Source organism: Barbus barbus (assembly GCF_936440315.1).
Source record: "Barbus barbus genome assembly, chromosome: 16".
Taxonomy (NCBI): domain Eukaryota; kingdom Metazoa; phylum Chordata; class Actinopteri; order Cypriniformes; family Cyprinidae; genus Barbus; species Barbus barbus.
The window spans coordinates 3,554,099-3,568,011 of NC_136744.1; the positions used below are offsets into that span (position 1 = coordinate 3,554,099).

Below are 13,913 nucleotides of genomic sequence, written 5' to 3' on the forward strand. Positions count from 1 at the left end.
CATCATCTGGTGTATCCTCTGTACGTTTGTTCATGAAGTCTTCTGCGAACAGTAGGAGGTTGTTGCTGATGTCACTAACAGTTAATTTAGGGTCTTTCTTTACAGCTGTCACAATGTTTCTGTCATCAACTGCAGATGTTTTCCTTGATCTACCCATTTGAGGTGTGTTACTTAGTACACCAGTGGTTTCTTTCTTCCTCAGGAGATTCCAAATGGTTGTACGTGCTATTGCCAGTGTTTGTGCAATGGTTTGATTGATTTTTCATCTTCTCTCAGCTTCACAATTGCTCGTTTTTCACTCATAGACACCTCTCTGGTTTTCATGTTGGGTACACGTCTAACTAACTATAAATGCAGTCTGCACGGATCTGAAACTGAGTGCAGACATTCAGTGCTATTTATTGTTTGAATAATCAATCAATAGGGCACACCAGGGCAACAAAACACACCTGTCAGTCACATGTTCCAATACTTTTGGTAACATGAAAAATGGGTGGGTTCAAACAAAAGGTGCCATCTTCTAAGTTGTGTCTCAGATCCAGATGAAAATACCTGTAAATAAAAGCTGAAATGTTAATCTCTCATCTCATATTCATCTTTTGATGCCAAACCCAAATGTTTTCAGTCTACAGCAAAAATAAAGGAATTGGCCTCACTGTTCCAATACTTTTGGAGGGCTCTGTAGTATATAAGTGTCTGTTTAAATAACAATGGCAGTTATGAATTTATTGCGGAAGAAAGTGGTTACACACATGAGAGACATTCTTTGGTTTTTCTTTATTTTATAAATATAATTATATAACTTTATATTATATGATATTTGTTCAGTTGATATATTGCTCTCTCAGTTGTGCAAAACTGTATTAGTAGGGCCAGCACAGTGCCTGTGGCACTTGGCCTGTGTCCTCTTGCCTATGGCCAAATCAGTGCCGTACTAATGTAAAGGCATATCACACTCTTTGATATGGTCTTTTGCATAAAGAAAAGCTTGCTATAGGACCATTTACATATTTTGCATTGTGATGTTATTTTGATTAACTGTTAATCAAGCACATCTTCAACTGAAATTCTCATTACCATCCATTTAGATGTTTTGCATTGTGACCTTATTTTAATTAAGAATTAAGCACATTCAGCCCAAATTTCCATTACCACTTTTTTATTGTTTTTAATAGCCATGATTTCCATTTTCATGGTGATTTTCATTAAATAATCATTACTGTAATGCTGTAATTATTTATTGCATTACATCAAAAAATACTGTAAGGCAATTATAAATACATTTTTATAGAAATTAGAAATTAGTTAAAGGCAGTGCAGCATAAACTGCCTTAGTAACATATGGGTCCAAGCCTTTAGTTTACTATATTATTATTATTTCCAAATTGGAGTCAGTGGCAGCATGACGGGAACAGGCAAATTATGAAATTTGGCACACTTGTAGGTCATATTTGATTTTTGTCTTCATGCTGATTCCATTCTATAGCTTACATTAAAACTCTGCCCATTACAGTAGTAGCCATTTTTTAAAAGTACAGTTTTCAGTTTTTTCGCTACTCCTCCTTCAAAATGCTATACCTTCGGGGCCTGGCCCCGTATTGCTGCTAGCAGCTACAGTTAGGTCCATATATATTTGCACAAAAATATAACACAAAAAGCTTAGGAATTACAACCATTTTTATACACAGTCCCCCCATTTTCAGGGGCTCAAATGTAATTGTTTGTCTGTGGGTCTTTCTACCTTTAGTTTTGTCTTCAGAAAGTGAAATACATGCTCAATCAGGTTGAGATCGGGAAATTGACTTGGCCATTGCAAAATAATCCACTTTTTTACCTTCAAAATAGCTGTGTATTTTTCATTGATATTGATACTTGTGGATATTGATACCCTGCATCAGATATGGACTGGCTGTGGGCTCAGGATGCTTCTCGTGATCTTCTTCTGGCTGTCCACCCTCCCAACTATATTGTTCTGTGGAATGGAGACACTGGCACCAAGCTTTGGAAGAAGAGCTATGCTGAGAACATCCTGTCTTTCTCCTTTGACCCCTTTGAGCCCTCTAATCTGGCATGTATGTATTATATCAGATTATATTCTTAATAGTACTTAGAGATGCACAGATACGGTTGCTGGAAGTGATATTTAAATAGAATTTTTGAATTTGGTCTTTCTCTTTAATTTGTTTAAAGTGGACAGCTTGGACACTTTGCTTAAATCAATAAATCTAACAAAACAATTATTATGTTAAACATTATATGATGTTCCACTTAGTCTCACTGTACTGTACTGAACCTTTCAGCAGTGCTGATGTACTGGTTGCAGTATCTTTGTTTGGTACAAAATGGTATTGTGCATCACTAATAAAAGTTATTAGTATAGTGCATAATATATGGTGTAATGTAGTTTAATTAAGTAAATACCACTTTACAAAACTGTTTCTCTAATTTTTGCTGTTTGTTCTTTTCTATGTCATAGTGCTTACCAGTGAGGGTATAGTGTTTATCACAGATTTCTCACACTCTAAACCACCGGGAAGTGGAGGTAAGAAGGTTTATATCGCCAGTCCTCATTCCAGCCCTGCCCATAGCAAACCTGCTGCGGCTCAACATACCGGTGCTAAAAAGGCCCTCAATAAGGTCAAAGTGCTCATCACCAATGAGAAACCCACGTAAGTTTAGCGCAACCCAGAAGTGCCACAGGACATTGTTTTGTGTGAAAAACTGAATACTCCATGAATAAATCAGAGAAAATGTCAAATGTCCTGGAAAATCCTGTTCAAAAAGCATTCTGTGATGTTCTCTTTAGGCTGCATTCGACAACATCAGAAAAAAAAATCACATTATGAAATAAATGTTTTATTTTCTACTACATTTTGGCCACGATTATCAGCACTCCTAGAAATTATTATGAGTGAAATATCTTTGAAGTATATTCCCATTCATATTTACAGTGTTTAGCATACCAGAGTGACTACGAACATGAAATTGTCCAGCCATGGCTTCCTGTTTCACAGGACTATAAATATGAGGCACAAAGGCTAAATTCCCTTAATTATCAATCACAATGAGTAAAACCAAGGAATATGGTTCTGATGTGCAGCGAAAGATTGTTAAGCTTAACAAATTAGAAAGTGGCTGTAAGAAAATAGCTAAAGCATGGGAAATTCCCATTTCCACCGTCAGGTCAGTAATTATGAATTTCCAGTTAACAACGTAATAATACGAATCTGCCTGGAAGGGGCCATGTGTGGACATCTCACATAGATACATGGCATTGTGGGTTCTTGCAAATAGCAAAAAATAATAAATCAATATTATTGCACAAAATTAATAAAATATTAAAATTAAAATTTTATTTAACCATTAAAACAGAGTCCAGAAAATTGAAACAAACAAAAACAAGAAAAGTAATCCAGACTGTAGATGATGTATGAGCCATTTTACCATACTGCAAATTTTTTCTAGAAAGTTTGTGCTGGCGAACTGATTCATTTTTCCTCACAAGCATTAATCAACTTTTTAAATACAATTTTGTTTCCTGGAAGACATATTAAAACCTATCCTTGATTCACAGAAATGTTATTGTTTTTTTCGTGCAATATGCATCCTACGATCAGTCAAGTTTGTCGCTCAATCCAATTGGCTATGCAAGAACATTTACCATTGAACACCTTTGAATAAAGATACATAGTTGTCTGATTTGTGATTTATAAATGTACATAACAGCAGATTAGATAAACATTGAAACAGCCAGGATAAATTGATGTTTTAAATGTGACCTGTGTGTGTGTTTGTGTGCAGGGCTGAAGCAGTGACTCTTAATGACTGTCTCCAGCTGTCATATCTACCATCTAAGAGGAATCACATGTTGCTGTTGTACCCCAGAGAAATCCTCATCCTAGACTTAGAGCTCAGTCAGACCGTTGGAGTGGTTGCCATCGAGCGCTCTGGCGTACCCTTTATACAGGTGTGTGTGCATTCCCGTTTCAGAAAGGGTGCCTTTTTCAGTTTAAAGTGATTTAAACTGAAACCAAATGGCAAAAACAAAAAATCACATATTTTTGCTTATTTAACTGCATTGTGCCATCTGAACAATTGTTAGAAGATGTGATCCGTACAGAACCAAACACATACAGGGCTCTTGGTACAGAACACACAATGACACAAATACTGTAAATGCATATCTTGTCATATGCAGAACATGAGCACCGTGGTCTTCTTTAACAAAAATCATGCCACACAAATCACGATTGATGTTGATCACAGCGTTCCTCAATTCAAGCACATGGAAGATGTGACTGTTTTCTCCTCCTGAAAATGAGCGGAAATGTGTAAAGGCACACATGGATAAAGCATATATGGTTGATATTGTCAACAGACTATGTGGTCACAATTATAAATATGGGAACACTGATATAAACAACTCACATTTTATATTACATTAAGCAGAATAATTGCAACGTCAACAAAAATGGAGATTAGGTTAGCAAGCACAAAGCTTGAGGTGTAAGTCAAGTAGGAAGCAATATTCAACCCATAGCAACGCTTTGACAAGAATGTCACAAATAGTCAGATAAAAATAAATGATAAAACATTTTTTTTGAGCGATTCGTTATAAAAGTGTGCATCAAATTTGCCAAACACGGAGGTTTGAATGTGAGTGATGCATTAGAAAAGACCTCATTTGTTCTCATGCCTTCACACACATTTGAGCATCTTTTTTTTTTCCTTTTGTAATTTTCCTTGTAATTTTCCTTTTCCTTTGCAATTGCCAAACACACTTCCAGGTACATACCGCCACCTACTGCACGACCCCTGCATGACAGCTGACATAAAATAAAGTTTCGGGCTTAGGATAGCCGATACCGTTCAGTTATAAAAATATATATATATATATATATATATATATATATCCTTAATCGGCCATGATAATGATTCTTGAGATAGGTTCAGCACATCCCTACACACATACAAGGTTAACACTTTATTTTGATGGGTCCACAACATACAACATACTGATTGTGAACTTATTCTACAAACCCTAAACATAACTTAACAGTCTACTCTGAGAGTTAGTAGACATGTAGTTGCAAATGAATGAGAATTAGTTGACATGTAGTTACAAAGTTACTTATAGTTAGTAGAATGTCTAAAGTGGACTATCAAAATAAAGTGTAACCCAGACAAGCACTCTCTATGTGGTCAATGTACTGTATGTCTGTGTGTGTTTGTTGTGAGCATGCACATACTAAGTCTCGTTCACAGACATTTGACACAGTGCTCATGTGATCTTGCTTTATCTTTATCATTTTACCATTTCATATTTCCACAGTAAAAGTTGGCATTATTTGTTTACTGGTGTTCAAAATCATTTACACACATATGTGGGATACAAATGCCACTTGTTTTTAAGATTGACCTGTTTACATGTGCTTTCTCGAGCACGTTTGTGTATTGGATAAAGCCAGTGCATCTTCTGATCTGTATTTTGGTGGGGGGGGTTGTGCATTAAAATGCATACACACACACACACACACATTAAGTGTTATAAAGCACTTGTCAGGAAGGCAATTTGCATGACTGATGGTGCAGCTGCAAGCACTCATACTCTGTCTAGGCTGACCGTGAGAGCCTGGCATAAGCCAGTAACACACACATACACAGTAAAACCTCACAAATTTGCTCTAGTTTTTCCATGACCAGAAACCAGATTTAAACATGTTTTTAATATTCAGTATACATAGAAACAGTGGTATGTGTACAAACACAGGCCAATTTGAATATGAAAAACAGATATTTACTTATTTACTCATTACTGATTATTTAGGCACATGTGGGGGCTTTTTCCTAAATTAATCAAAAGTAAATTTCCCACTCAGCAACTATCAACAATAATATTGTTGTCAATAAAACAAAATGTAGTTGAGTTATAATGAATATTGAAAGAAGTTGTGTACAAAACAAAGTTACATTTTTTTTTATTTTTTTTTTGATATCGGTCTGAGATGTCATTGTCATTATGCGCTTGTATTGGTTTGTATTCATCTTGCTCAAACAAGAACAAATTTCATTGGACAATATGAAGTGGAGTGGTCTTGTTCATAAACCAGTTGAAAACTACATAGCCACTGTCTGTTTTCATTTCATTTTTTCTTTGACAAACATGAAATTACTAAAATAGATGTCACATTAATTGTAAGCAGCGTTATATAGTGCCTTGTGAAAGTATTCGTACCCCTTCATTTTTTCTTCGCATTTATGTTGCTGCCTTATGCAGTAACTGCTTTATTTTATTTTATTTATTTATTTATTTTCCACATTAGTCCACACTCCATACACCATAATGGCAAAGCAAAAAACTGATTTGTAACAACTTAGCAAATTTATTAAAGGAAAACCTGAAGTACGTACATTGCATAAGTATTCAAACCCTTCTTAGTTGAAGCACTTTTACTGTCTCAAATCTTTCTGGGTATGATGCGATTAAAATATATTTTGTTAAATATTTATTTTATATAATATATAATAATAATAGTATCGTACATGTTATTTACAGTAAATTTAAACTTTTTACTTTCGTTTTTTGAAATTATGTCACTTCTGCAATAATCTGCTGATTGTCTTCTCAGACAATCTTGGATTGGAGACCAATCTTAGGTCTGTATTCAAAAGCATTCATGAATTATTACAATTTAACTTTAAATAGTGCACTTTCAAAAAGGGGGGGGTGACAGTTAAGGGGTTAAACATTAAGATTTGTACTCATGGAAATTACTAAAGTAGTCAAACCTGTTCATTAGAAGGGGATGACCCAATACTTTTGGCAATATAGTGTGTGTGTGTATATATATATACATATATATATATATGTAAGGCACAGTTTTAATTTTTTGGGTGAACTAATCCTTTTAAGTGTTTGCATTCTTATATAAAATTGCATTATGTCAGAACCTGAGTTATTTCGTTATGAACAGCCATCAAAAGCCTGCACATGAATGTTTTTAGAATGCATCAAAAATCCGTCAACTTGGCACCTGTAGCTCTTATTTCTCAAAAAATCATATTTGTATCATATTTATATTTTAGGAATTTATATGATTTATATGAAACATTGAGGCTAATGCTTTTTTGTCTTGTTTGCAGGTGATTCCTTGTGCCCAGAGAGATGCTCTTTACTGCCTCCACGAGAACGGTTGCATCACACTGCGTGTGTGCCGTTCCACAACACCTTCTCCTAATGAAACAGGCAAGACAGGTTTTGTCCATCTGGGGGTAGGGCATATAAGTAATTTTTTTCACCACAATAAAGGTGTACATATTATAGTATAGTTGTTTTTACTGAAAATGTAATGACAGGAATGATATGGGTAATCCTATAAATTAATTAAATATTTTATAAATGACAGGTAATTCATCTGTGACTCCACATCTTGAATTGTATATTTATGCAACTAAGCTATGGTTCATGTTGCACCAACAACACCCCTGAATAAGTTCTTTCCCTGTTTTTGCTTGACTTGTGATGAAAAATGTGATAATTTATCTTAAATATGTGATGTGTTGTGTTGTTCCAGTGACTGATCCAGAGCAGAATGTCCAAGAGTTGGTATATGATCTCCGCTCCCAGTGTGACGCTATCCGTGTGACTAAGACAGTGCGGCCCTACCGAGTGGTGATCTGTCCTGTCAACGAGAACAGTGCAGCCCTCGTAGTCAGTGATGGAAGGATAATGCTGTGGGAGCTCAAAGCTCATGCCAGTAAATCATCTTCAAGCCTGAGGTACAGTTCTTTAAACATAAAAAACGCATTTATATTGTAAGACATTACAGACTAGTAGCAGACTTGAAAATAATACTATAATGAAGGCTTTGCTTGCTTTACTTGATATACCTTCTTGGAGCATCAATTTTATGCCGTTTTAAATACCACATAGTTTTTATACTAATTTAATTAATCTGCCGTATCTAACATGTTACTTTCTGACTCAACCAATGGTGTTCGTTTTCAGAACTGTTATTGAAAATATATTTTCATGTCAAAAAAAAAAAGTGTGCAATCATAGTTGTATAGTATTTATTGTATAGTGTATATGCTTGCTTTAATAAAAATGTTCTGAACTTTAGTCATTTTAGTAATGATAATAATACAATTACAAAAAAATCATAGAATATTGTACAAATGAGAATTTGGTAGAGAAATGTGCTTAATTCTGAAAATAATGCCACAAAGCAAAACATATTTATGGTTAAAAAAAATAAAAATAAAATATGTATTTGTTTTGTGAGAGTTACCTACAGTACATCTTTTTCCCCCCTCAGTTCTGGCTTGCCACCTCTGTTCTCCCCCTTGAATTTCTGTGGAACACCTTTACAACAGAATCAAAAATGCATCCCAGATCTTTCTCTGAATACAATGATAGGTAAGATAGCCATCCTCCCACATACACACACACATTCCTTTTAGCTTCTACATATACCACATTTAAAGAGTCTCCAGCTTCATTCTCCTGCCTTTGGCTTGAGGAGATATTTTCAGACGGAAGAACCTGAGGCCACACTCTTCTGTCTGTCTTTGTCAGCAAGAGGCTTTTATCTCTACATCTTATTTATTCTTTTAGAAACAAGCCTTGATAACATTCTTAGTCTGTCGTATGGCTTATCTCCTGTTATGTCTTTAATCTTAGGCATTGAACAGCTTTTAAGAGCACTTTTTTGTGTTCTATGCTTAATCAATGCTATTGGTGGGCTTTTAGGGTTTATAAGAAGTTTTAAACCTGTATGACTTCATTTTTTCCTTGGAACATAAAGAGTATTTTAAAGAATGCAGTTCAGAAAATGAGGACTGATTAAAAAAAAAAAACTTGCTGTGAGCAGTAAGCTGTGGACTATAGTTTATGAATTCATTTGCAATAGCTTATCTTCTCAATAATTGATGCCAATGTTTTAATGTCATTTCTTTTTTGTTACTATCAAAAATCCATTTACAGTTGTAGTCATAAGCTTACACACCTCCTTTCACATTGAGTACAATTAAGGGACTATATAAATATGTAATTAATGCCCGGTTGTGGATCATCCAGGTAACAACACCCAATGGGTATGTTTACACTTGGTCACTTCATGCGTGAGCAATGAGCAAAACAAACCTGGTCTTTCATGATCTGGATTTAATTGTCACCTTCTCTCAGTTGGCTTTATAGCATCCTTAAACAGCTGCTCTGTTGTTTCAGTTGATATGGTGTTAGATAAATTATGTCATCTGTCCCTGTTCCAGGTCACAGTCTGATTTCTGGAGTGGACTCCCCACGACCCCTGGCAGGTCAGCAAGAAGTACATCTGAAGTTCCTGTTGACAGGTCTGCTGTCTGGCCTGCCCTTGCCCCCATTCTCCCTCCGGATGTGCCCTCCGCTCACCACAAAGAACATCAACCACTACCAGCCCTTATTGGCTGTGGGTGAGTACTTCACATGCAAAGACCAGATACATTTTTCTTCTCCATTCTTCAGATGACAGTTAAACATGCCACAGCACAGCAAAGTATTGGTGTACAGTCTCAGCCCTTATGAAACACAACATATGTGACCTGTGCTGGCAAAATCAGTCACAATGAGCAAATTTTCCAAAAATGAGTTATTTTATTTTCATTAAAAGACCTTCAAAATGATGTATGATTTATTGTAATCAGACAAAAAAGTGACTGAGCTACACCCATTTGAATTCGATGAAGTCAGCAAAGTCAGTTCTGAGAAAAATTGAGTTAAAGGTTCCGAAGCAAAATCACCTAGTAGAAGGTTTTTCTGAAGGTTCCAAAGCAAACTCACCTAGCAACGGTGCATTGTTTCCTCCACTTCCTGTTGTAATATTAATTACTATTTGAATAATCACAATATAGCCATTTTTATTTTTAATTTTTTGTTATTAAAAATAATTACAGATGCAAAAACAATAACAGGAGAACAAATGTAAGAAAGAAACAAATAGTGCATTAATATTTTCATTGTACACCTAAACAAAAGCATTCAAAGAAAAAAAAATAATAATCAAATGTAAAAATCACTTCAGAGTGTTCATTACAAATACACTGATTATTAAAACTACAAAAGCAGTTCAATCAAGAGCAGAAATCTTTTTTTTATTGTTATATTAACATTGAGACTGAAAGGCAATATATTAAGACCTGTGCTGCACGCATCTAATATAAGGTTACACATCATATTTTTTCCCCAACAGTTCCCCAAACGTTCACTTAAGACATACTTAAGACAATATTAAATTATGTTTGCGTGAAGAATAACCTACTTAAATCCTGTAATTCTGTGTATACGGTATGTGTATATTTATTGGGATCGCGTGCTGGTGGAAGCAACTTTACAAAAAAATATAATTTTAGATGTTTAATTACTATTTGGAGCATTGGGATCACTAGACGAGGGCTAAATTAAATTTTTTTTTGTGAAAAATTGAAATTCAACCAAAATCTTTAAACTTTTTTTTTTGCCTGTAGCTCAAAATTAGCTTATGTGCATTCCTACTCATTTTGCCAGCACGGGTCACGTATAAAGACATTTTAAAATCCTGAAAAGTGGCTTCCTGGCTTTGTCTTGGGTGTGGTTTGCTTGTGCCATGAGTGTCTAGCCCAGAATAAGTTTAGTTTGGCTTGAATGCTTTTTGTCTGTAACTGGCTAGGAGTTGGGTGGAAGTTAGTCATTAAGTAAATGTTGGTTATTTTTAATATTAGTTATTAGTTATTTTTAATATCACAATTTCCCTTTTCCCTCTTTCTCTGCCCACATACACACACACACACAACTTCAGTCTACCACAGAATACATTTTTTAAGCCAATCATCCAATAGCCCTAACATCATTGAATAGTTTTAGTCATTGAATAATCATAATTGAATGAATAATTTTTAGAGTTTTATGACAGTCAGTCTCCATACAGATGAATCAAGCTTGTCAACAGTTCATCAAGCTTGTTGCAAAATTGTTGGTGACTTATGAAAGTGACTTATGGCTCTTACAGGACATTTCAGAATTCATTCATGGTTTTTTGTTGATGTCTCAGATATGCTGTTCTTTGTAAATGCTACTGCTTATGTTAGCTTCTAATATACAGTTTTATGCTGATTAATGGGTCATTAAACCCCCTGTTTCAGCACTGGTTAGTTCTCACCACAGTTTTAAAAAAAACAATAAAAAAAGTGGGCGTTGTGTGCTGCGGAGTGGAGGGGGAAGAGGGGAGACAGACAACACACAACTTTGGTTTCAGACAGTTTCAGTTTGCTCCCATCAAGTTAAAAACAAATAAATGCACAGCCATTTGCGCTCCGCATCGGAAACATCTACTGTATATGAACGCGCTGCTGCACCTCTGATAACTTTTAAGGCTTATTCTGCAGCGTTTATAAGCCTTTTGATGGGTTGTGTCAAGAAACTGTAAAAACATATTGCAAAGCAAAAACAAACTCCTTCGAGTCCATGAACGGTTCTCTCAGTTAATGTGCGCGATCTCGCAGTCTGACACATCTGTCATAGCAAATCAACACATGCTGTTGTGAATAATTAAGTGAAACATCTTCTCATAGGATAAGGACACGCATGAATAATTTAATAGACACAGACGCTTCATCGATGTACTATAGTCCTTTGCCACGCCAAAAATTGTGAAATCAACACGATGTAGGTTTTAAACACGGAAGAAGAAAATCTTGATGAAAAAATATCATGATTCACGATTTTATTACAATTCTTTGTCATGTTGGTTTTACTAATTACTACTAATTTCCCTATTGTAAAAAAAAAAAAGAAGCCTTTCAAGGTGACAACATTTAAAATGAAAAGAATGGCAGACATTTAGGCCAAAGCGGGCGAAGATAAACATTTTTGTCATTATTTTATCTTATTATTTTATCTTGTTATTAGAAAATAAGAACAAAGGTATACATTACAAATACAAATTAAACAAACAGTGCTTTATTTTTCAGGTACAGTATTTAGCAGTAGCCTAACATTCAAGAAATAGAATGAACAAATATTAAAATAAAACATTATACATTATACAATTATACATTTTTTATAAGCAACTGTATTAAAGTTTGTTAGTCATGAGTAGAGATCGACCGATATATCGATTTACTGATATTTTTCCAGATATTTAAGAATTTTACCATAATCAGATATGGGTTTGTAATAGTTGATATGACTCCTGTCCTTTATTTTCTCCATTTGAAAACATTCTTTTGCTTATTGTTAATATCAGTGTTGCTGATGATGCTTTTTATAAATAAAATGTTTTTATTGTTGTAATATGAAGATTAAATTTAACATGAAAGACTGTTAATTTTCAACCTTTTTTGTTGTTGTTAAGATGACTGAAAGGAGGAAAACCCTAAGTGAAGTATGAACTTACTTCACTCAGTTATTTATTTACTTTATAACAGTGAATAAATATCGGTTCTGCATATCGGTTATGGGGCACATAAACATGCAAATAATTGGTATCAGTTATAAAAAAAATCTATATTGGTCGATCACTAGTCATGAGCAGTGAGTGATTTTTTTTTTCTTCTGTTTTCTTGTGTTATTAACATTCAAAGTATAGTTCACCCAAAAATAAAAATTTTGTCATAGTGTTTTATTTTTATTCCATCATTTACTCACTCTCAAGTTGTTTTAAATCTGAATTAGTTTCTTTCTTCTGTTGAACATAAAAGTTATTTTTTATTTTTATTTTTATTTATTTTTACTTAGCGGAAGGGTTTAATAAACGCCAACTATCCACCAACGAGGATGAGGTTACACATTGCCGAAGTTTGTCAGAACACAAAGCTTGAGTGTGTGATTCCTTTGGTCCAGATCTATCTAGGATATGAGACATTACAGAATTCATATCTGCATCCAATACAATTTCAAAATCTGAAAACTTCAAGAGATAGGTTGACAAAACAAAGAAAAATGTAGGGTCAGGAGTACAAGGGGCATGAACTGAGAGAAATACAATATTCCTATTCTCCACTATTGTTTTTATGTGTTATTCTACCATCTGTATCACAACCTTTATCTAAAATAGTAATATTTAAAGTCCTCCAGACCAATATTAGGACACCCTTGATTTTAGTATCCGAAGATGAGTGAGATACCACTTCATAAAACTATATCCTCCTCTTTCAATTGGGATTCTTGAACTAACACTATATCAATCTTTCTTCTTCGCAAAAAATCCAGAAAACCTGTATGTTTGTGAGGGCCATTTAGGCCATTAATATTACAACTTTTATTAAGGTCAGTCATAGGTATCAAACAAAATTACTGCATAATAAGACAAAAAAACAAGTTTGAAAATAAAACCAGTTGAATCTAACATTAAACCACCCCCCCCCTTACGTTACCATTCAAAAAAACATAAACACATTCCCATGAACTATGGCAGATCAAACCAAGAACAAACCTTGATCTGCCAGCACCCCTTAATATGGTCCATGGCGTCAACAAAAACATGCACATTACTGAAGCACCAACATTTGACCCCATAGTCACATATTGACTAGGTAGTATTTCTATTTAAAAAAAAAATTATAATAAAAAATAAAGAAAGAAAAGTGAGATACAGAATAGAACTAAAACAAATAAAATATCATAATCAGTAAGCGATACTGTATGCACAATGAACTATGAATTAAGAAATGAACATTAAAGTAAACAGTGAAAGACACAGTCACCTTACCATTTAGATCATCTCTTCTGCTGGAGTTCACTGAGAGTTGGTGGATGAAAGGAATCTGAGAAAAACTCTTGCTGCTTCTGGGGAGTGTAGCATTTTAGGTTCACCTTGATTGAGAATGACCTTCAGCGTTGCAGGATAAAGGAGAAAATTCTGGATGCCAGCATCTCTCATCTCCGTCCTAATTGGCGC

At 34.6% G+C, this 13,913-nt stretch overlaps 1 protein-coding gene across 1 annotated transcript in view; it reads left to right on the top strand.

Moving 5' to 3' along the window:
- The window catches only part of LOC306882667 (WD repeat-containing protein 11-like), a 133,191-nt gene that overhangs the window by 16,278 nt on the left and 103,000 nt on the right, over positions 1-13,913 (top strand). The window contains exons 4-10 of the mRNA XM_079437474.1: positions 1,899-2,072; positions 2,477-2,669; positions 3,802-3,967; positions 7,144-7,246; positions 7,575-7,779; positions 8,319-8,419; positions 9,274-9,453. Coding sequence (XP_079293600.1) covers positions 1,899-2,072; positions 2,477-2,669; positions 3,802-3,967; positions 7,144-7,246; positions 7,575-7,779; positions 8,319-8,419; positions 9,274-9,453 — 1,122 coding nt within the window. The remainder of the gene's footprint in view (positions 1-1,898; positions 2,073-2,476; positions 2,670-3,801; positions 3,968-7,143; positions 7,247-7,574; positions 7,780-8,318; positions 8,420-9,273; positions 9,454-13,913) is intronic.